Consider the following 23,966-nt stretch of genomic DNA (forward strand, 5'->3'; position numbering starts at 1 on the left):
TTACCAATGATCTCAAATCTGTGTCCTCTGCTTACGGACTGCTCTGTCACTGGAGTCACTTTCTCGTTATTTGCTCTTAACAAAACCCCTCATGATTTTGAGAACTCTATCATAACTGAACATAACCTTCTCTGCTCTAAGGAGAACAATCCCAATTTTTTCCATTCTCTCCATTTAACTGAAGATAGTTTTAAAAAAAATTCAGTGATTATTGTTAGCTTTAATATTCTGAGTCCCCAAACTCATTGTTAAAACTACAGCGAACAGCACCTCTCGCGTACATCAGGGTTCTTTCTGAGGGGAGGATAGTTAAAAAATCACAATAGTGAGGGTGTAAAGTCAATCCTAGTCACTTCCAGCAGAGCGGGTTCCTGCGGTGATTGGCAGGGGAATTAATCAATCATCTCGATTCTGGGCGGGATTTGTGGTGTCACTCTAAATATCACCTCTTATTTTTGGTTAGTTAAATTTTGCCAGCTGGTAGTTCAGTGAAACAGGCCTCCAAGGCAGCTCATGAGTTCTAAGTGGGCAATATTGGGTGGCCTGTGGGCACTCAGGTAAATCATTGGTGGATTAGGGGGATTTTGGGAGGGTAGCTGGCCCATGAGAGGGAACCCAGGGTGACTGTGGCCCAAATCTTCATTGTGGGGCATGAAGGGGTACTCCTGGCCCCTCAGAAAGAAACTTTTGAACTACCTCAGAGCTGAACAGCTGGCCAGTTAGAGACATAGAATTATAAGAGTCAATATGACACAGAGGGAGGCCATTTGGTCCATGGTCTACTGCGTAGCAATCAGTCTGACTTTTCACAATTCACACACCATCCAACGCCATCAAAGTGGCCAGCAATTTAAAGCCAATTTCTGCATAGCCAGTTGCTTTGGGCCCATAGGAGGTGGATTGAGGCTGGCCAACTCATTTCAATGGGAGATCGAGTTTCTGAAAAGGACTTTCTCCTGATCTCCCATTATAATATTGGCGGGAGCACTAGATGTGGCCACTTACACCCAAGTTAAGGCAGAAGATCAGGAGAAGTTCCCATGGAAATCCGACTCTGGGACCTTCCTAGCCAGTAGAAGGTCACATTTACATCCCAATCCCTCTGGCTGGATTTTGATGCTGGGTCTTTGAGGGTAGTGCACTGAACCTATGGCACTACATACTGCTGAACGTAAGGCAGTCCAAAGTTTCTACATCCTAAAATGAACATTATGGTCACTATCAGGTAACAGGCTAATGTCACACACCCACAATCCAGTTTCACTCCTTCTTCACTCATGAATTTGGATTCTTCTACTTCTGGGTAGCTGAGTTTCGATAGAGCGAGTGCACATGGTGCAGCCATCACTGAGGCTGCTATCAAACTGGAAGGATTAATCTGCAACACAAGATCAGAACTTCATTTAATTGAAGCAGTTGATCAAAAAGACACTGACCAACACCACAGATTTTCCTGTCAATTTCTTGATAACTCATGGATTATTTACTAAAAAAAGTTAGGAATACTGTTTAGCAATTGGAACTGGAGTTAAATTAACCTCCAGATTATGACACCAGTCCTATATTAAGAAATATTCTCTATACTTGCATGTGCTTTAGACAGTGTTGTGGTTCGTCTGGTGGATCTTGTCCAGGGAACTTGACAAGGAGTGGGAGAAGCCAGAAGAAGCTGAAATGATTTGCTGAAAAGATTTCCAGCGGCTGGGAGAAGCAGGAGTTCTCCATTCTCCAAAAGGAATTTGTGCACTTGGAGAAGAGGATTGAGCTTCTTTTCATACAAACACATGAATTAGGAGCAGGATTAGGCCACTCGGCCCCTCGAGCCTGCTCCACCATTCAATAATATCATGGCTGATCTGATTGTAACCTCAACTCCACTTTCCCCGATAAGCTTTCGCCCCCTTGCTTATCTATAATCTATATAGCCCTAACTTAAAAATATTCAAAGACTCTGCTTCCACTGAATTTTGAGGAAGAGAGTTCCAAAGACTCACAACCCTCTGAGAGAAAAAAATTATCCTCATCTCTGTAAATGGATGACTCCTTATTTTTAAATGGTGAGCCCTTGTTCTAGATTGTCCCACAAGAGGAAACATCCTCTCCACATCCACCCTGTCAAGACCCCTCAGGATCTTACATGTTTCAATAAAGTCACCTCTTACTCTTCTAAACTCCAGTGGATACAAGCCTAACCTGTCCAGCATTTCTTCATAAAACAACCCTCCCATTCCAGGTATTGGTCTGGTAAACCTTCTCTGAACTGTTTCTAACGCATTTACGTCCTTCCTTAAATAATGAGACTAATACTGTGCACAGTACTCCAGATGTGGCCTCACCAATGCCCTGTATAACTGAAGCATAACCTCCCTACTTTTGTATTCAACTCCCCTCACAATAAATGATAACATTCTATTGGCTTTCCTAATTATTTTCTGTATCTGCATACTAACCTTTTGCAATTCATGCACTAGAACACCCAGAACCCTCTGCATCTCAGAGCTCTGCAAACTCTCACCATTTGGATAATAAGCTTCTTTTTTATTCTTCCTGCCAAAATGGACAATTTCACATTTTCTCAATTATGCTCCATTTGCCAGATCTTTGCCCACTCACTATCTATATCCTTTTGTATCCTCCTTATGTCCTCTTCACAACTTACTTCCCTACCTATCTTTGTGTCATCAGCAAATTTAGCTATTATAAAAAGTTGAGGTCCCAGCACTGATCCCTGTGGCACACCACGCATTACATCTTGCTAACCAGAAAATTACCCATTTATGCTTACTCTCTGTTTCCTGTTAGCTAGCCAACCTTCTATCTATGCCAATATGTTACCCCCTAAACCATGAGCTTTTATTTTCTGCAATAATCCCTGATGTGATACCTTATCAAATGCCTTCTGGAAATCTAAATACAGTACATCCATTTGTTCCCCTTCATCCACAGCACATGTTACTTCTTCAAAGAACTCCAATTGGCTTACACATTTAACCAGTATGATATGTTGTTTGATTTTTACAGGGGACAGCAGTGAGTGCTAGGCAATCTACATGAAGCTCTGGTGCTTAGCTCATCAGTAAAGGGTAATTGTTAGCTGAGTGATATGCTACGCCCATTCATAGGATCAGGAGTGAACCGTTCAACCTCTTGAGAGTGTCTACCATTCAATTGCACCATGGGTGATCTGTCTCTTAACTCCATCTAACCACTTTGGTTTAGGAACCCATAATATCCTTTCCTATCAAAAACTATCAGTCTCAGTTCTGACATTTTTAATTGACCTACAACCATGTCAGCTGTTTTGGGGCAATAGTTCCAGATTTCCACTATCCTTTGTGTGAAGGGTACAAGAGAAGAGACAGTTTCTAACTCTAGATAGTGCATTGACAGAATGGAGAGAAAGGGCCTGAACCATAAAAAGAACACTTACCCCAAAGGAGATATAAGCTCCTAGTACACTGCCAGCAATTGTGGCAAAACCTCCAGTCATTACGCAATGAATTTCGGACTTGGTCATTTCCATTAAATAGGGTCGGATGAGAAGTGGAGCCTCTGTCTGAAATAGAACCAACATTACTTATGGTTGTGTTACAAAAACCTTGGCCTAAAGTTTCCGTTCAGCGGGCAGGCAGAACTGAAGCTATTGCGGGCAGCCACGGACCTGATTGCCGGTGGCGATTGGGGCCACGCTGCCATTTTGCACGGACAGGCCAATTAAGGCCCGTCCAGCACATTTCCCACTCCCGTGGAGAGTGGGAGTTTTAAAATTGCGGCGGGCGTGCACAGACCGCCAGGTCCAATGGCGACCCGGCAGCCTGTACAAAAAAAGGCCGGGTAGCCTCCTTTAGGCTGTTCGCCATGGCCAGCTACAGGTGGCACCGCAGGGGGTCTGCACAGCAGGCCGATGTTGAGGGAAGGCCAGAGGAGGAGGGCAGGCTGCAGGGTAGGCCAGCGGAGGGCCAATGTGCCCCTCGCTTTTCTGATGACTGCCTTGCTGCCCTTGTCGAGGAGGTGGCAGCACGGTGGGAGGTGCTGTTTCCCCAGCATGGGAGGAAGAGGCCCCCCTCCACATGACGAAGCGTGCCTGGGAGGAGGTGGCGGAAGTGGTGAGCTCCCGCAATGTGGTGCGGCGCACCTGGATCCAGTGCTGTAAGCGGTTCAACAATTTGTTGCGCTCTAGAAGGGTGAGTACCATGTTGGCCTTGGGCATTTAACCCAGCTGGTAGCCTTAGCCTTTGAGGGCCCCTCCCACATCTTAGTGTCGTGACTGCATTGACTCATGTTCAGCATTTGGCATACGCTGGGTGGGCAAGCAGATAGTGCCCATGCTTACATCAGCCTTAGTGTTTAATGAGAAGATGGGTTTTCCCCCGCACCATGTGTTGGTCTTAGTCGCACTTGAGTAGTCTGGAGGCAACCTGCAGGAGATGCAGCTAGGCGCATACTCATAACTCCAACATATGTCCTATTCACGGTGATGAGATAGCGGAAGGGGAGCCTCAAGGTGTCGTGGCCAAGAGCCATCTGTTGGCCTCAGCGCCGCACCTAATTGCACCTCCTTGCCATGGAGGCTAAGACCGTGTGTTTCTGAAAGTGATGGACGCTGAATGTGTCCAAGGTGGCTGTTGGTGGGGGGGGGTGGGGTGGTTGGGAGCAGGCACACTATATTTTGGTGATCGTGGACAGGAGGTACTGGAGGCCTCAGATGGGCCACGGTGGTTGGGGTGCGGCGTGCATGTGCAGAGTACGTGAGCAATCAGCCCCAATAAATGGTGTTCTCTGTTCTGCAGGAGAAAAACGCGCACAATGTGCACGAATGTTCATGCACTGGAGGTGGCCAGGCCCAGCTCGTCATCTTGAGCTGTTTCGAGCAGTAGGCCCTGGAGCTAGAAACGCACCATGCGCCCAGGTCCACAGGTGTCAGTGAGGCTGGGATGCAGCGACCAGGTACTTGAGGCCCACAGTCCCATCCGCTCTGTCTTCCCATCATCCAAAGCACTGATGATTGTTGGAATCGTTAATGCAGCAAAACTGCCCATTCACAGGCTGATAGAGTCAGGCATGTGGGTCATAGACAAAGGTCCCGCAACCCTTCGAAGATGCGCGTCTCTAGCATCTTCCAAAGTCGCCTTATCCCATTTCTGACCACTATCCCCATGGCCTTACATGCCATGGCATCGCTGCTGCACATCCAAATACTTATTACATCTTAGGAGGGTTTCTGCCTCCACCTCCCTTTCAGCCAGTGCGACCCACATTACTCTGTCCAAAAGTTCCTCATCACCTCACCTGTCAACCTCATGCCCCTTAAATAAATGCCACCAGGTTAGTCATCCCTCCGCCAAGGGGAAATGTTGCTTTCTGTCCATCCGATCTATGCCCCTCATAATGGTACGAAGCTCAATAATGTCACCCGTCAATCTCCTGTGCTCCACAGCAAATTTCACCAGTGTATGGTATGTGTCCTCATAACTCCAACTCTCCAGGCCAGCCAGCATCCTGGTCACGAACCTCTGCACTCTCTCTACTCCAATAACATCCCTCCCGTGAAGTGCTGATCACAACTGAATGCGGAAGTGTAGCTGTGGCCTAGGCAGCGTTTTCTGCACTTGCAACATGACCTCCCTGTTCCTATATTCTATTCCTCAGCTAATAAAGGCAAGTATGGCTTTTACCTCCTTAAACGCCTTATGTACCTGTCCCGCTACCTTAACGGGCCTGTCGACATGCCCAGCAAGGTCCCTCTAACCACCCTTACTTTCCACGGTCCTACCATTCATCGTGTATTCCCGTACCTTGTTTCTCCTGCCCAAGTGCATCACCTCACATTTATCCACATAACATTCCATGTGGCATTCCTTAGGGCATCTGGCCAGCCTGTCTGTATCCGCCTGTAATGTTTGGGCCTCCTCCTGACTATTTGCCACCCTACCAATGTTTGACTCCTTAGGTTCTTGAATGTTGAGCGCATTATGAGCCTGGGGGGGGAAGGGGATGAATTGTGTTACTGACTGAACGCTAACTGATCCACTGTCCTTGTTGTTAATTTCAGCATCATCAGAGCATGGTCGCCAGGAGGAAGTGCAGATGCCCCCTCTCACACCTGAGGGGCCTGAACTGTCACCTGTGTCACACCATTTAAGCGAGGTAGGCACCAGCGCAGAGACTAGCACATCGGTGGGAATTGTAACATCGGCTAGTGTCCCGGGGCACAGTGGAGAGGGCACTTCACAAACGCTGGAGGAGATGGCAGAGACAGAGAGTGCCGATGGCACCAGCAGCTGGAGGACTGCAGGGGACCAGGCATATGCTGAGTCGGGCCGTGATGATGTGTCTCTGGAGTCGTCCGCCACGCAGCAGCTGCAGGAAATGCGGCCGGGTGCGCGGGAGCATCTGGGAATGTTGCATGAGAGTGTGCTTCACTTGGTCTCCATGGTGGAAGAATCCACGTGGAGCATCAGTGATGCCATAAGCCTCATGTCAGAGCGTCAGGCTTCCTTCATGGAGAGTTTGGCGACTCTCATGGAGAGGGGCTTCCAGCAGAATAACCAGCTTCTGCTGGGACAAAAACTAAAATAACTGGGTGTAGTTGTTGTTGTTGTTGTTTCAGATTTCCAGCATCTGCTTTTGCTTTTTTCAGCTTCTGCTGGAGATACGTTCGGACCTGCAAACCCTCACAGCGCTAGTGGCCACAGGTGGTCATTGGCAATGTGGGAAATGGTCTGGGCACCAAGTGTCCCAGCTCGGTGCCCATCCATCTACGGTGAGCAGGGAGGTCCGAAGCGACCTCACGTCGGCGCAGCAGCTGCCTGTCGTCTCTGCGGGCACCTCTCGGCGCTCCAGACGAGGGCAGCAGCTCCTCCACCCCTCTCCCAGTGACTGTTGCATCTGTTGAGGCTGCGATGACTGAGGAGGTGCCAGCTGTGGAACTGGCAGATCCCTCCCAGGTGGGGCCAGCACAGGCTCCACGGGCCAGAGGACGTCCGCCAAGGTCATCGACGCCAACAGGACAGCAGAGTCAGCAGGTTGTCTCAGATACCACTCCGAGCGATGTCTCCCAGATGTAGCACCCATAAACATAAGCATAAGGCACCCTAGGCTCACCATGGGTTTCTCACTGGTGCTTTTGTGTTGGCCCGAGATTAGGGAATTTACATTTTTTAATGTTGTAACAACGTTATGAATTCATTTTGTTGCACCATATGATGGATGAAAATAAAATCCACACGTGTTACCATGGCTGAGGGTGGCTCCTTTATGCTGCATTTGTATGTTTCACAGACATATCATGAGTGTTTGAGTGGCCATTGAGGTTTATTTACTAAGCCCTTAGTTGCAGATGATGAAGTGGCAGATTTAGCACTTAAGTGTCGAGTGTGGAAGCACCAGGCAAGGCTGGTCTCTCCTGATCCATGTGTGTGGAGCTAGCTGAAGGTTCGTTGGATTAAAGTCTCCCGGGTGTCCCTGCCTCCTTGGTGTAGTCCCGGGTCAGCGTTCAGCCCCTCATCATTCCCCTGTGCTTCCTCATCCTCCGAACCACTGTTGGAGTTATCGTGTGCAGCTGCATCCACTGCGTCAAGGTCTTCATCGTCCACTGCATCGCCCCTTTCCAGCGCAAGATTGTGCAGAGCGCAGCATGCTACCACTATCACAGAGACGCGATCTGGGGGGTACTGGAATGTGCCCCCTGAGCAGTCCAGGCATCGGAAGCACATCTTGAGAAGACCGATGGCTCTCTCCACCACAGCCCTTGTGGTGCCGTGGCTCCTGTTGTACCGCTGCTCAGCTTCTGTTCTTAGATGGCAGAGAGGCGTCAATAGTCACCTTCTGAGGGGACAGCCCTTGTCACCCAGCAGCCACCCATCAAACCGGGCTGGAGCACTGAAGAGCCCCAGCACCTGGGAGTGTCTGAGGATGTAGGTGTCGTGGGAGCTGCCTGGGAACCTTGCACAGACTTGTAGAATCTGCATCCTGTGGTCACACACTATCTGCACGTTCATGGAGTGGAAGCCCTTCCTGTTGACGAAGGCACCGGGCTCACCTGCTGGTGCCTTGATGGCCACATGTGTACAGTCTATAGCACCCTGGACACGGGGGAAGACAGCAATGGCCGTGAAGCCTCTGGCTCGTTGTGTCTGATTTGCCTGGTCCCAGTGGAAGTGGATGAAGGTCAATGCATGCCTGAACTGAGCGTCTATAACCTGCTTGACAAAGTGTGGACAGCTGATTGGGAGACACCGCAAATATCACCCACTGAGCCCTGGAAGGAGCCAGAGGCATAGAAGCTGAGGGCAGCTGTGACCTTCAGAGCCGCTGGCATGGGGTGTCCACCCAAACAATTAGGGGAGATCTCAGGGCCAATCATCTGACAGATACAGTTGACTGTTTCACTTGACAGTCAGAGTCTCCTTCGGCACTGCACCTCAGACATATTGAGGTAGCTGCTTCTCCGCCTGTAAACCCTGGCAGCAGGATAGTGGCGTCTTCTGCGGCCCCTTCCACCTTGGACAACCTCTTGGTCCTGCGCCCCTTGTGCCTGCGCCTGTCCTCCCAAAGATGGCTCCCCTGGAGGCTGAATGTGCACTCCTGGGCTCCTCCTTATTCAGGCCCTCCCTTCCTCCTCAGAGGAGCTGCCTCCAGTGGAGAGTTCATAACCTATACCCCCAGGCTAAATGGAGGCCTCTGGAAAGCTGCAGGCCCAATAAAGATTACTGACTGCAGAGAGCTGAGCTGAAGGTTCAAAGTACACAGAAAGCTGTTGGAATTCGTTCTGAACTGCTGCAGATCACACAGGCAAGTTTAAAACACTTTCTGCAATAAATACTTCACATAAAACATTGACAACCCCACTGAGCCCTCATATCCCGCCCGTGGGTGAGTTTTGTTAAAAAGTCACTTACCCGCCTGCCCATTGCACCCGTGCGCCGAGACAAAGATCACACGGGCGCCTGAAAATCGGCGTCGATTGCTGAGTAAAGGGCCTTAACTAGCCCTTTAATTAATGGCGGGCGCGCGTCACACTTCATCGCATGCTCGCCCAACTAAATATCGCGATGGCGCGCGGTGACATCGGGACGCTCGCCCGAGGTCAACATGCGCCATTTTACACGCTGACTTGCGGGGCCTGTCCCCCCGCACATCACCCTGAAAATTCTGCCCCTTGTCTGGAAAAAGTCCCCGTCTGCCACATGTACAATAAGTGGAGAAGATATGCTCCAGATCAATCCTTTGACATGTTCCTTGTCATTGACTGCGACCTGGAGTTCTGCCCTCTAGGTTTAATAAGCGTGTTGGCCTTCACCAAATCAAAAGAGGGCTGGGAGAGTGAGAGTAGAGCGGCTGAGGAAAAGCTTTGCCGTCGCTCATCTACATACCTGCCCCACAAAGATATTGCCAGCGACGCTCAGAGATTCCGTTGCTGATGTTCCCATTGTAATTTGCATCAACCATGCAATCTGATCCAAAAACAAAACACCAAGTATGACCAAGGAGTTCGCACAAATGGCATATTGGAATGAAATTGGATACAAAAGTGGTTTATTTAAAACATTGAAAGGTTGATGGCGTGGATGAGTGTGGTGGGGTAGCAATGTTTGGTGGGGTTGCAGAGGACTGCAAGGAGAGCTACCTCACATGGTGATGGCAGACGGACTTTCCTTCACATTGCGAGCACCTGCTGACTCCTCACTCAAGAGTTGTGCTGCCGTGAGGAAGTGCTGAAGGAAGCCCTTCACTCCCATGTGGGCAATGTCCTTATCAATCCAATCACACCTAACAATTGAACGTAACATCATAGGGACGGACGTGGGAGTAGACCATTCCTCGACGCTTTTCACCCATGGATGATGGTGCAGCTGAGGTAAAACTATGAGAATCGGTGAGGGCAGAGTATCACTACCTTAACTAAAGAGAGGGAGAGGAGCTCACATCAAACTGAATTCATCAAATAACAACAAAAACATTTCTTATTCAACCTTATTATTTTCAGCCTTAAAGAAAGTTGAGGGGGTAACATAACAGAGGTCTTTATAATTATGAATGGATTTGATAAGGTAGACTTGATGAAGATGTTTCCACTTGTGGGGGAACCAAAACAAAAGGTCATAAAAATAACAGAAGAAACATCTTCACCCAGAGAGGGCTTAGGATGGGGAATTTGCTACCACAGGAATAGGTGAGGTGAATAGCTTAGATACATTTAAGGGGAAGCTTAGTAAATACATGAGGGGACAAGGAACTTAGGGTATGGTGATTGGGTTAGATAAAATGGGGTGGGAGGATGCCCATGTGGAGTATAAGTGTTGGCATAGAGCAGTTCGGCCGAATAGCCTGTTTCTGTGCTGTACCTTAATAATCAGCCACTGCATCACACCAATGTAGTAGAGAATAGACATCACACAGCTGAAGAAAACAATAATTGGCAATGCCTGTGGACAAAGAGATGGAATATCACAACAAAGAATAAAAGAGCTAATTCAGAAAACCTGCCATGAGGTAAAGGACTCGTATTCCTCCACTGATGGCTACAGGACTTGAGTACGTGACCAAGACTGCCATCCCAGTGCAGGGGAGTGCTGCACTGTCAAAGGCGTCTTCCTTTAAGTGGGATATTAAAAACTGTCTGCCCATCCAAGTGAATCTGAAATGTCTCCTATTAGAGATAGACCGACTGAGTTCTCCCTGTGTTCTGAACCACATTCAGCCCTCAACCAATGGCAGCCTCGTTGCTTGTTTAACTCACCCTATAACTCCATGTTTCACATTCCTCCAATCAGGTTTCTGCTCCTGCCGCAACTCTAATCATAGTCACAAGAGACATCCTATGTGACTGAGACGATGGTTAAATGATCCTTCCTTGTTCTTCATGATCTGTCTGCAGTCTCTGATACAGTTCTGCTCCAACATTGTCCAGCTGGGTGACACTGTGCTTACCTCTTTCCATTTTTACCTATCCAGTCACAACCAGAGAATCTACTGCTTCTCTTCCCAATCCTGCATCACTACCTTCCATGTCCCTCAAGGATCTATCCTTGGCCCCTCACCTATTTCCCATTTACTTGCTGCCCCTTGGTGACAACAATCAAAGACAAGGCATCAACTTCCACCATTGACAATGTTTAGTTCTATCTCACCACCAACTCTCCCAGCTCTTCATTGACTCTGTGCTACCAGAATGCTGGCCCAACACTGATATCCTCTCCATCGCCAAGACTATTTCTGCCTCTATAGTCTTGTCTGACTCTGCTGCTATGTCAGTGCTATTGGAACCCTCACCAATGCTTTAGTTGCTCACATGAGACCTGTTCTCACTCTTATGTGCAAATCTCTCCAGGTCCTCCAACCTCCCTAACCTCCAACCCTACAACTCCAAAAGAACTTTGCATTCTTTTAGGCCGGGGCCTATGCATTCCAACTCTCTTCACCCCACCATTGGCAGCTGTGCCACCAGGCTCCCAACCTTGAAATCCCTCCCTAAAGCTTTCCACCTCTCTCTTCTCCTTTGAGAGGCTCCTTAGTACCTACCACTTTGACCTCACGGCCCAATGCCTTCGTTCATTGGCTCCTGTGAAATGCTGTGTGACCTTCTCCTGAGTTAAAGGTGTCATATAAATGCAAGTTGTTGTTGTAGTAGTGCTGTTTGTGGGATCTTACTGCGCACAAATGAGCCATCTGGATGACAGAGGCTACACTTCTGAAGGCCTGCTGATTATTTCAACAGACCTTTTCACTCAATTGAGGAGAAAGATCACGGGGACTGGTGGGGGTGGGGGGTGGTGTTGGTGGGGGGAGCAAGTGAAATAGCACAGGCCAGACAGGTTTCGGCCTCTTCTAGTTAACTGACCAATCTCCCTTTTTCTTAGCACAATGACAGCATCCTCAGAGGGGCAAAAATTGCCATTAAGAGCTGGCTCGGAGAATATTTCCATTCATTCCACTGTCAGAGTGAGTAATGCTGCCATTGTGTTGAAAATTTTGCATTTAATCACATAAAACCAGTTTTTAAGTGTGTTAATTCCTGTACTGAAAAAAACAAGAGATGCCTATATCAAGAATGAGGAATTTACCCCCTCCCAACCTTTTACATCCTGTGTCACCGTCAAGCACTTCCAGGTCAACTAGAACTTGGGCTAAATGCAAGTGTAGCTCAATACTGATCTAGCCACATTATGCTGATTATGTCACAGGAAGAAACTGTCGAGTATTTAGGTTTGGTAGAACTGAAATTTGACCCGGTTCACTTGACTAATATCTGGGATGGGGGGTGCTTTACCTTACAAGGGAACGGTGGACAGGCTGGGCCTGTATAGGTGATCTTATTGAAACAGATAAGATCTTTAGAGGACTTGACTGGATGCTGAAAGGATGTTTCCCCTCGCTCGAGAGACTAGAACTAGGGACACAGTTTTATAATAAGGGGTCTCCCATTTAAGATGGAAATGAGGAGACACTTTCTCTCAGGGTGTCGTGGGTCTTTGGAAATCTCTTCCCCAGAGCCCAGTAGAGGCAAGGTCACTGAATATTTTTAAGGCAGAGATAGATAGCTTCTTGACTAACAAGGGAGGGAAAAGTTATTGGGGGTAGGCGGGAATGTGGAGTTGGGGCCTGGATCAGATCAGTCATGATCTTATTGAAAGGTGGAGCAGACTCAAGGAGCCAAATGGCCTTATCTTGCTCCTAATTTGTATGTTTGTATGTATGAAACATTGTGCTAGAAGCAGGTCAGAGAAGGTTTACCAGACTAATACCAGGAATGTAATGCGGATGCTGGAAACCTGAAACAAAGACAAAAAATGCTGGAAAAAGTCAGCAGGTCAGGCAGCATCTGTGGAGAGAAAGACAGAGTTAACGTTGACTGTCTTTCTATCCACAGATGCTGTCTGACCTGCTGAGTTTTTCTAGCGTTTTTTATTTTTGTTAATACCAGGAATGGGTGGGTTGTCTTATGAGGAAAAGCTGGACAGGTTAGGCTTGTATCCACTGGAATTTAGAAGAGTAAAAGGTGGCTTGATTGAAACATATAAGATCCTGAGGGGTCTTGACAGGGTGGATGTGGAGAGGATGTTTCCTCTTGAGGAGAATCTAGAACTAGGGCCCACTGTTTAAAAATAAGGGGTCGCTCATTTAAGACAGAGATGAGAAGAACTTTTTTCTCTCAGAGGGTTGTGAGTCTCTTCCTCAAAAGGTGGTGGGAGCAGGGTCTTTGAATATCTTTAAGGCAGAGTGAGATAGATTCTTGATAAGCAAGGGGGTTGAAAGGTTATCAGGGGTAGGTGGAATGTGGAGTGGAGGTTACAATCAGATCAGCCATGATCTTATTGAATGGGGGAGCAGGCTCGAGGGGCTGAGTGTCCTCCTCCTGCTCCTAATTTGTATGTTTGTATGTATGTTTGCATGTTCGTACGATGTGACGCACACTGCTGAGCGTTTCCAGCATTTTTCCTGCCTTTAATATTCATTAATAATTGCAGCCACATGAATTCCTCCAACATCCCCTTTAATTCTAATTCAATCATTTCAATAAGGCCAGGCTTCATGAATGATTGACCCTCACATCTGAACTGGCCATCTTCAGCCGCTGAACTAACTAGCTGCATCGACAGTTCTCATCGCTAGATGACCAGAATTGGTGCTGGGTAGGTAACATTTTTTTAAAAATTCATCAGAACACCAATAGTTTGTACAGGTAATATTCCTTAATTTCAATATCGTTGATGGGCAACAATTATATAATTTTAACTTGACTTTTACTTGTGACTAGAATTTGGTCAGACACCACAATTCACCAGAATGTTAGAAAGTGCAAGACTTACCTGAAAAGCAAAAATACCATTGATCAGTTCGTTTCCAAACAGGAAACTGGAACCGGCTACCGTGTAGTTCAAAAAGATCTGTAAGATTAAATAAAAGAGGTTAACAGATATAGCAGGCAACTGTAATGTTTTCATTTTGAAGTTGACTCAGGATTTTTCCTATCCAAGATTGAGTGAAGTGGGATAGTGTTATTGAGGGCAAAAAATAAATATGGGGTAACTCAGCCTTTACCATCGTCCATCTTCAGTCCCTCTTCCTGGATTTTAAGCCATTTGACCAATCAGAACAGTGTCACCATGTTAATTATTATGTTAAAAAGTACAGGTCCAAGAATTGGATCAGGTCGGAAACAGGCCATGATGCAATGTATATTCTAGAGGCCAGTGTATACTCCAGAGGCTAGTGTGTATTCTAGAGGCCAGTGTATACTCCAGAGGCCGGTGTGTACTCCTGTAACCAGTGTGTACTTCAGAGATGAGTGTATTATTCTGTAACCAGTGTGTACTCCAGAGACCAGCGTATACCCCCGAGACCAGTACATACCCCAGAGACCAATGTGTATCCCAGAGACCAGTGTATACGCCAAAGACCAGTGTGTACCCCAAATACTAGTGTGTACCCCAGAGACCAGTGTGTATCCCAGCTACCAGTGTACACCCCAAAGACCACTGTATACCCCACAGACCAGTGTGTACCCCAAATACCAGTGTGTACCCCAAAGACCAGCGTGTACCCCAGATACCAGTGCTTATCCCAGAGACCAGTGTATACTCCAGAGACCCGTGTGTACCCCAGAGACCAGTGTATACCCCAGAGAACATTGTTTACCCCAGAGACCAGTGTATACCCCAAGAGACCAGTGTATACCCCAGAGACCAGCGTGTATCCCAGAGACCAGTGTATACCCCAAGAGACCAGTGAAAGAGACCAGTCTCTTATAACCAGTGTGCAATGGAAGTACAAAATCATTTCAGAAAATTTGTTCATTAAAAAATGCATTTTTTGGAGGTCCTATTCTTACTCATCACCTGCACACCCCATTCCTGTCCTTTCCCCTTGATCTTACCTGAACTTGTTTGCCAAGCCAGTTGAAAGCCTGAAAGCCAGGTTCCGTTCTGATGATGAAGATGCCAAGAACAAATTGCATGCCCAGTCCCACAAACAGAGCTCGAAAGGACACCTGAGCAGTGAGAAGCAGCAGTTAGCACACAGGAGAGCAAAGCACCAAAGCATGTACCGAAAATATTGCAAAGGCCTCCATGTGGCCCACTCAAACCATATTGGCACAACTACTTTGGGACTTTCCCTACTAGTTTGGGGTGAAGTGTTTGCTGTTCACATTTTGTGGGAGATGTTGGTGACTTTGGTGGTCAGCCTGAGCAGAGGATCAGAGATTCAGAATAATACAGCACAGAAGAATGCCATTCGGCCCATTGTATGTGTGTCAGCTCTTTGAAGGAACTATCCAATTAGTCCTACAGTTTCTCCAGAGCTTTGTAAGGTTTCCTTTACATGTATTTAACCAATTCCCTTTAGGGGTTATTGTTGAATTTGCTTTCATCACTCCTTCTGACAGTACATTCTAGATCATTACAAATTGCGATGTAATAATGTTTCTTTTTATTTCCCCTCTGGCTCTTTTGACAGTTAACTTAAATCTGTAACACCTCTATTAAATCTACTCTTAATCTTAGCGTTCCCCACAGCTTGCTGTGACGCTGTTGTGTGTGTGACTGAAGAGAGTTAGCGCGCTTCTGCTTTTGATGTGCTCAGTGCTTTTCACTCTCAGCCGACACCACTGGCTAGCAGCAATGTGAAAAGGAGAGCCAAAGGTGTAAGCCTCTCCCTGTCAGTACTCAGCCTCTCCATTGCTCCTCACTATGTCCAACCCTGCATTGGGAGGACCACCTCTCATTGCCACCAACTGTGCCATCCAACCAGCTAGGTGCTCCAACAATTGGATGGAAACAGGGCCTCACATGAAAGTTGGCTGGGCCTTTTAGCTTCATCCATTGGGTCTGCTGGTAGCGTACAGCCCTGGCAACCCCTCCCCCCCCCCGCAAACCCCACCTTTTTGGCAAGATTTGGAAATAGTCCATTGCAGCCTCCCCCCATCGATCTCTCCCCACTCCCTTTCATCCCCGGTGACAGGATCTGACTGAATCAGGCCGAATTTGGCGGAATTCTGCAAGGAAGAAGTGACTCACCGCTCGATGCCTTTTGGAGAAGATGAAGAGTAAGAAGACGAGCAGGCACAATCCTCCGAAGGAGATCAACTGCTCCGGCCTTCTTGCTGTGTCAACGACCAGCCAAGCAATCAATCCCACCAAAGCCAGAAAACTAATTATCCTGACAGAAATAAGCCAAGTAAAGTCAACAGTCATCCCATTTCTTTATTTAAATGCATTTTGCTTAACCGTTTATGAGATTGAGGTCAAAGATCACAAGGGTCTAATTTGCCCTGGTGAGTGCACCCACTTGACAGTTCAGTGAAGTACTGAGGGATGCTGCACTGTTGGAGATACTGGCTTTCAGGTGAGATGTTAAATTGAGGCTGCATCTCAGCCATATGTAAATGATCTCAAGGCACCATTTGGAAGAACTAGCTAATGGTGCTGTAAACAATATTTACCACAATATCATTAAGGAGAAACAGATATGTTCATTAGCTTAAAGTACTTTAGGATGTCCTGTGGTCATGAATAGGTGCTGTTTAAATACAAGTTATTTTCCTTTATATCATCCCGTGGGATCAAGGTGGACCCTACAAGGCTAAAACCCAACATTAGAAGACACAGAGGAATAGCAGCGTCCGTGCGCAATTCCTATGGGAATGACTTACCATTTAAACCATCGGGAATGCTCCTGGAGGTAGGAACTCACAGGGCTGAAGAGGTGAATGATCTGTTTTCCCAGAAACCTTTTTATGAGATCATAAATGACGAAGAAAGCAACCACGCAAGTTATGATGAGGAGGGCGAGAGCTCGTTGAAGGTTCAGGATGCAGGCAGTGATGAGGAATCCCAGAAAGGCTGAGTTGGAGAGTAACAGAACAAACCATTAGCTGATTTCCCTTTCATTTCTTGGGCATATTCTTTTATTCGCTCAGTAAGATTTGGACTTTCATTACCGTCAAACGTTGTTTCCCTCTCCCCCACCCCTGTTTATCCATTAAACAGCATCACGCTCCGAGTCCCAATGATGAGGCAGAGCGGCGGCAGAGAAGGAAAGAAAAGGAAACAAATTCCGCACTCCAGATCCCATTACCTTGTGGGACATCCTGCACCATGTGCCCAAAGACCTGTGGCTCGAGAATCGGTCTGTTCAGTCACATAAAGACTCGTGGCAGAAACTCATGGCCCTGAGTTGACATCATCCTCGAATCAAGAGGCAGCCAGCAATTTTAAAATTCTCACCCTTCTTTTCAAATCCCCCCAGGGCCTTGCCCCTCCCTATTTCTGTAATCTCCTCCAATCCCACAACACTTTGAGATCTCTGCACTCCTCTAATTCTGGCCTCTGGTGAATCCCTAATTTTAATCCCTCCACCATTGGCGGCTGTGCCTTCAGTTGCCTAAGATCCAGGCTCTGGAATTCCCTCCCTACCTCTCTCCGCCTCTCTGCCATGCTTTCCTCCTTTAAGACACAGCTTAAAACCTATATCTTTCATCAAGCTTTTGGTCATCTGACCTAATAGCTCCTTGTGTGTCTCGTTGTCATACTTGGTTTTATAATGCTCCTAAGAAGCGACTCCGGACATTTCATTACATTAAATATATAAAAATAAGTTGTTGTTGTTAACATGAGGCAATCTGGACTGTTTTCTCCAACATTAGAGGAACACCTCCCTCTGTACTGGTCTAATGCTTCCATCTTTGTAACTGTTCTGAGTGAGGTCTGCCTACTTAGTCCAAGTGTGGAGAATATTTGAGGCTGGAAAGACGATAGACATACATCTTCTGGGATGAGTTAAGACTGCCCCAAGTTGTAATTCGTAAGGAAAGGGAATTTTCATCTTGTCACTGGGGTCAGAATTGAAACCCAGATGGGAAAAGATGATTTACTGTGTCAACCTGTGGCCTCAGTCAGTAACGTTTACCTGCGAGGAGGATGCCTATGACGATACGTTTGATTAGAAGAGAGCGAGTTTTGAACGCCAACTTTGTTCTTGAGATGGACTCAGATACTTTACTAGAAAAGAGAAACATCAATATGTCAACCCATTGTTCAGAGTAAAGGATTCAAGGTTATTCTGTGATCTGAACGTTTGAGCCTAACTTTTGAGAAGCTCTATTGTATTGTTGAGTCTCTTGGAATCGCGTCAATGCATCAAAACCGCACAGTAGGCAAATCATCACTTCATCATCACTTTAGTTGGATTGAGAGGTCAACTGGTTATCAGCCTCAGGGTGACCTTGTGTCCACCTTCCTTCATTAAAACTCCTGCTCCATATTGTGTTCGTGAAGTGATTCTCCAACTAATGTTCTTCCCTTCTGAATTTTTCTGGGGGGAATGTTAATATCTTTGGGACATGAGAGGAAGAGGGAGAATTGATTGGGAATAATTGGTGAATAAAAAAACAAAATTGGGTGACCTTGCGTTTATTGACCTGAAAGCCATTAGTTCTCAAAGTGTGGAAATAATAAGGTAGCAGTTTCCTGAGCAGACATGTAAAATGGGCAGTTTCAGATCAGCTGCCCGTTATGTTCCTCACCTGAGAGTTTATTCTATTCACTTCTAAAGAGGTGAATATGAAGCAATATAATATCGCTCATTTAGAACCTCTTCTCCTGACGTCATCATTGCTTTTCTTGCTGATTACCTTTTGCCCTCTGGTTCTCAATCCTTCTACCAATAGGAACAGTTTGTCCCTATCTACTCTGTTCCTGTGCTTCATGATTTTGAATGCTTCTATCAAATCTCCTCTCACTTCTCTTCAAAAAGAATAGTCCCAACGTCTCCAATCTTTCTACATAACTGAATTTCCTCATCCCTGGAAACATTCTCATGAATCTTTTCTGCACCCTCTCCAATGCCTTCACATCCTTCCTAAAGAGTGGTGCCCAGAACTGGACGCAATACTCTAGTTGATGCCAAACCAGTGTTTTATACAGATTTAACATAACTTCCTTGCTTTTGTACTCTATGCCCCTATTTATGAAGCTCAGGATCCCGTATACTTTATTAACAGCTCTCTTAACCTGCCCTGCCACCTTCAATGATTTATGCACATATACACCCAGGTTCCTCTGCTCCTGCACCCCCTTTAGAGTTGTACCCTTTATTTTGTATTGTCTCTTTCCGTACTTCCTATCAAAATTAATCACTCCAAACTTTTCTGCACTAAATTCCATCTTCCACTTGCCTGCCCATTCCACTAACATGTCCATCTGAAGTTCCACACTATCCTCTTTACAGTTCACAATGCTTCTAAGTTTTGTATCGTTTACATATTTTGCAATTGTATCCTGTACACCAAGGTCTAAGTCACTAATATATATCAGGAAGAGCGGGGATCCAAACGCTGATCCCTGGGGAACTCCACTATAAATCTTCTTCCAATCTTAGAAACAACCATTCACCTCAGCTCTTTGTTTCCTGTTACTCAGCAAATTTCTTATCCATGTTGCTACTGTTTTTTTTATTCCATGAGCTCTAACTTTGCTCACAAGTCTGTTGTGCAGCACTGTATCAAATGTCTTTTGGAAGTCCATGTACACCACATCTACAGCATTACCCTCATCAACCCTCTCTGTTACCTCATCAAAAAACTCAAGCAAGTTAGTGAAACACAAATATTCCTTAACAAATCAATGCTGGCTTTCCTTAATTAATCCACATTTGCCAAGTGACTATTAATTTTGTCCCAAATTATTGTTTCTAGAAGCTACCCCGCCACCAAAGTTAAACAGACTGGCCTGTAGTTGCTGGGCTTATCTTTATACCCTTTTTCAAGTAAAGGCTAACATTTACAATTTCCAGTCCCCTGGCATCACCCTGAGTCTAAGGAAGACTGGAAAATTATGGCCAGTGCCTCCACAATTTCCACTCTCACTTCCCTCAGTATCCTTGGGTGCATCTCATCCGATCCAGATGTCTTATCAACTTTAAGTACAGGCAGCTTATCTATTACCTCCTCCTTTTTAATTTTAAGACCTTCAAGTGCCTGAACTACCTCCTCTTCCACCAAGGCCTGGGCAGCATCTTCTTCCTTGGTAAAGACGGATGCAAAATATTAATTCAATGCCTCAGCCTTGCCCCCTGCCTCCATGCATAAATCGGTCCCTACACAGCCCCACTTTTCCTTTTATCACCTTATACTATTTATATGCCAATGGAAAACTTTTGGATTCCATTTTATGTTAGTTTCCAGTCTCTTCTCATACTCTCTAGTTTAGCCAGTTGCAGAGTAAATGTTAATCTCCTCTATTCCCGCATGGTGCCTTAGTGCCCAGCCTCACAAGGGCATCTCCTACAGTACAGGTGTGCAATATTTCACTTCCCACATCATCCAACCTTTCTGTAAACCTGTCAGTTTAATTCTGAAATCATGTTAATTGACGGGGCTAAGGTGGTGCAGTGGTTAGCGCTGCTGCCTCACAGCTCATGAGACCCAGGTTCGATTCTGACCGTGAGTGTCTGTCTGTGTGGAGTTTGCACATTCTCCCTGTGTCCATGTGGGTTTCCGCCAGGTGCTCTGGTTTCCTCCCACGACCCAAAGACGTGCTGGTTAGGTGGATTGGATGCACTACACAGACTAGATGCCCTGTGATGGACTGGCAGCTTGTCCTGGATGTACCCAGCCTAGTGCCCATTGCATGTCAGGATAGGTCCTGACTCCTTGCAACCCTGAATTGGATAAAGCAGTTCTGGAAAAATGAGTGAATGGAGGGGCTAAGATGACTCTTCGCCCAATGATAAAGCACTAGATGCCCTGTTGATAACTACAAATACTCTGGTAGCACAGTACGAGTGCTTTGTAGCCTCACTGGTCCAGGCTTGGTTACTGGTCATTCTGGTGTCCTCCCCATGGAGTAAGAGTAAGGGGACAATAACTATACCATGATAAAATTGATTTAAAAAAAGGCTGATGCTTCTTTATATATTTGTTAGGAAGTGTCCAATTAATTTCAAGAATTTCTTTTTTATCCTTGTGAAGTGCTTAGGAATGCTTCCTGACTGTTGCAATTTCAATTGTACATTGCTGCCAAGAGAGACATTTTATTGATACTTTTTGTCCTGCACTCATCAGGACAATTGCAGAGAACAGGCCCCTGCTTATGAATACATGTCACTTCTAGAATGTGTAAATGGGTCACATTACGAACTCGACTGATTATCTTAAATATCTTGTTAGTGTAGCTATTAGCACACTCAGGATTGCTCAGCATGTGCCGCCCAATTATGGAATAACATCTAACAGTAGGTATTTTGTTTTGGTTTTGCAAGCACGTGCTGGCTGAGTGCTGCCTGTACTCTGTCTATTATGAACAGATCAGATCATTGTTCACTGTGTAACGCTTGCAAAACTTGCAAATGGGCCAAAGGCCACCTCTTTCGGACATAAAATTGCCTTGGAAAGGAAAAGTACCTCAAATATTTGAACAACAGGTTAAGTAAACTGCTACTATGTATTGGCAACACTCGTGGTATTTTCCACTAATCGGATGCTGGCGTCAGGCCAAAAAGATGTTCCGGCTACCGCACAACTGAGCAACTTCATGTATGAATTTAATTGCCAATACAATGCCAGATACGAAGGCTGTAATTTCCAATGATTGGCTGACTGAATCAAACAACCGTTCCTCTAGCTGTTTCTAATGGGAAGAGTACAGACTGCACTCAACCAACCCGGGCTTGCAAAACACAAAACAAAACCTTTACTGTTGGATGTGATTCCATGATTGGGCAGCACTTGCTAATCAATCCTGAGTGCACTAATAGCTACACTAACAAACTAAGATAATCAGTTAAACTCATAATGTGACCCATTTACACTTGCTCGAAGCAACATACATACACAGGGATCTGTTCTGAAAATGAAAGGAATACATTCAAGCCTCACACCCTTTTGAATTACCCAGGAGCTTGGGGAGCCCATAGTTAGTTTCCTGCTGCTTTCTCCATGGCAATGCCTCAGCCACTCAGAGTCAACTTGGCAACCGATCTGAACCCTTTTTTTCTGGTTGTGCAAATTGTTGAGATCGTTTGAAATTTGGCACTCTTGTGTTTGTCCTGATGAGTGCAAGATGAAAAGCTTTGGCACCATGTCTCTCTTTTCAGCAAGATTCAAGTTCTGTACTACCAAGCTCTTCAAGACCAAAGCAATGGAAGAGCAGTGTTGTTCAGAGATAGTCAGCTATAACAGCAATGTCCCATTTCGGTCAAGGGCATGACTGAAGGGATAGGTCTCTCTACCAGAGGCTGGTTTAAAGAGGCGCTCAAGTCTATCAGGCCTAGCTAGTGAGGTCCCAATTTGGATAGCATCATCAGGAGACATCTAGAATGAGGTGCACCATCTTAAAATGTGATCTGGGCTGTTGAAGGATGAAATCAGGAAGGCCTTTTACACACGAAGGAGATTGGAAATCTGGAACTCCCTCCCCCTGAAGACTGCGAATGCTGGGACAGTTGGAGCTTTCGTGACTTGAGATGGGTCAAGCTGTGTTGGGTAAGGCTGTCAAGGGATATGGAACAAAGGCAGGAAAATGGAGGTGAGGCGCAGATCAGCCATAATCTGATTGAATGGTGGAGCCGGCTCAAGGAAGTGAATGACCTCCCCCTGTCCCTAACATCCTGAGAAGCCCTTTAGAAGCAAACAGTGCTGGTACATTAAGAAAATAACTCATTTGGTTTCTACCTCAGGACTTTGGGATTCCTTTTCCTTCCAGATGATTGAGGCTGTGGGTCATCCGAAGACTTGGCAGATGCAATCTCCTGCAGAAATACAGCACAACTAAAAGAATCCAGTAGGATTAACAATCTCACTCTGACTGAGGTGGATCAGAAATATTTGAAGGACAAATAAGAGTGCTTACCTCTATTTCAAATGCTGCATTTTCCACACCCTGCTTATTTTCGGATACAATCTTCATGTCGTCCATTCCCAAAATTCACTTCAGTGCACATTAAAAAAAAGGATTCAACAAATAAAGAAAAATAGTCACATATCAGAATTGAGGAACAGTAGAGTTCAAGAATGAAGAAAGGTCATCAAGCTTGAACCTCTGACCCAGCCAATAAATGATGCAGATCAATTGTTGCTGAATATTTTGCCTGTTTTCCACCCACAGTTGGACATTCCTGTATGTAAACTGTCAAGCAAACCCATATACCCACAGTCATCAGCTTTCTGTATTACACTTCAACAGGTTGTAGGTCTCCTTAGCTCAGCACCAACAAGTAACTAAGAAGGCTAATGGAATGTTATCCTTTATTACAAGAGGAATTGAACATAAAAGTAAGGATGTTTTGCTTCAGTTATACATGAATTGGTGAGACCACACCTCGAATACTGTGTGCAGTTTTAGTCTCCTTATTTAAGGAAGGGTGTAAATACATTAGAGGCGGTTCAGAGGAGGTTTACTAGATTGATACCTGGAATGAACGGGTTGTCTAATGAGGAAAAGTTAGACAGACTGGGCTTGTTTCCACTGGAGTTTCGAAGAGTGAGGGGTGATTTAATTGAAGTATATAAGATCCTGAATGGCCTTGACAAGGTGGATGCAGAAATGATGTTTCCTCTTGTGGATAAGTCCAGAACTAGGGGGCACTGTTTTAAAATTAGGGGTTGCCCTTTTAGGACAGAGATGAGGAGAATTTGTTCCTCTCAGAGGGTTGTGCTGCTTTGGAACTCTCTGCCTCAGAAGGCAGTGGAGGTGGGGTCATTGAACATTTTTAAGGCATAGGTGGATAGATTCTTGTTAGGCAAGGGAATCAAAGGTTATCGGGGGTAGATGGGAATGTGGAATCCGAAACACAAACAGATCAGTCATGATCTTATTGAATGGCAGGGCAGGCTCGAGGGGCCGAATGGCCTCCTTCTGCTTCTATTTCATATGTTCGTATTTTCGTACCAACCGTCATTGAAAAATCCAACAAACATATCCCAGCATTTTTAACAGGTGATCAGATCTTTTTTCACACTTGCTGCT

General features: G+C 45.9%; 1 protein-coding gene across 4 annotated transcripts in view; it reads right to left on the reverse strand.

Moving 5' to 3' along the window:
• slc28a1 (solute carrier family 28 member 1) overlaps window positions 1–23,966 on the reverse strand; it is a 163,509-nt gene that overhangs the window by 10,155 nt on the left and 129,388 nt on the right. For all 4 annotated transcript variants that reach the window (XM_078532598.1, XM_078532596.1, XM_078532597.1 and 1 more), the window contains 11 exons: window positions 22,851–22,928; window positions 22,673–22,749; window positions 17,911–18,002; window positions 16,655–16,844; window positions 16,020–16,161; window positions 14,879–14,992; window positions 13,812–13,889; window positions 10,347–10,427; window positions 9,375–9,455; window positions 3,431–3,556; window positions 1,248–1,378 (listed from right to left, as the gene is read on the reverse strand). In XM_078532598.1, the coding sequence (XP_078388724.1) occupies window positions 1,248–1,378; window positions 3,431–3,556; window positions 9,375–9,455; window positions 10,347–10,427; window positions 13,812–13,889; window positions 14,879–14,992; window positions 16,020–16,161; window positions 16,655–16,844; window positions 17,911–18,002; window positions 22,673–22,749; window positions 22,851–22,916 (1,178 nt within the window). In that variant the 5' untranslated portion in view covers window positions 22,917–22,928. The remainder of the gene's footprint in view (window positions 1–1,247; window positions 1,379–3,430; window positions 3,557–9,374; window positions 9,456–10,346; window positions 10,428–13,811; window positions 13,890–14,878; window positions 14,993–16,019; window positions 16,162–16,654; window positions 16,845–17,910; window positions 18,003–22,672; window positions 22,750–22,850; window positions 22,929–23,966) is intronic.

Source organism: Cetorhinus maximus, chromosome 30 (assembly GCF_964194155.1).
Source record: "Cetorhinus maximus chromosome 30, sCetMax3.hap1.1, whole genome shotgun sequence".
NCBI classification, from domain to species: Eukaryota; Metazoa; Chordata; class Chondrichthyes; order Lamniformes; family Cetorhinidae; genus Cetorhinus; species Cetorhinus maximus.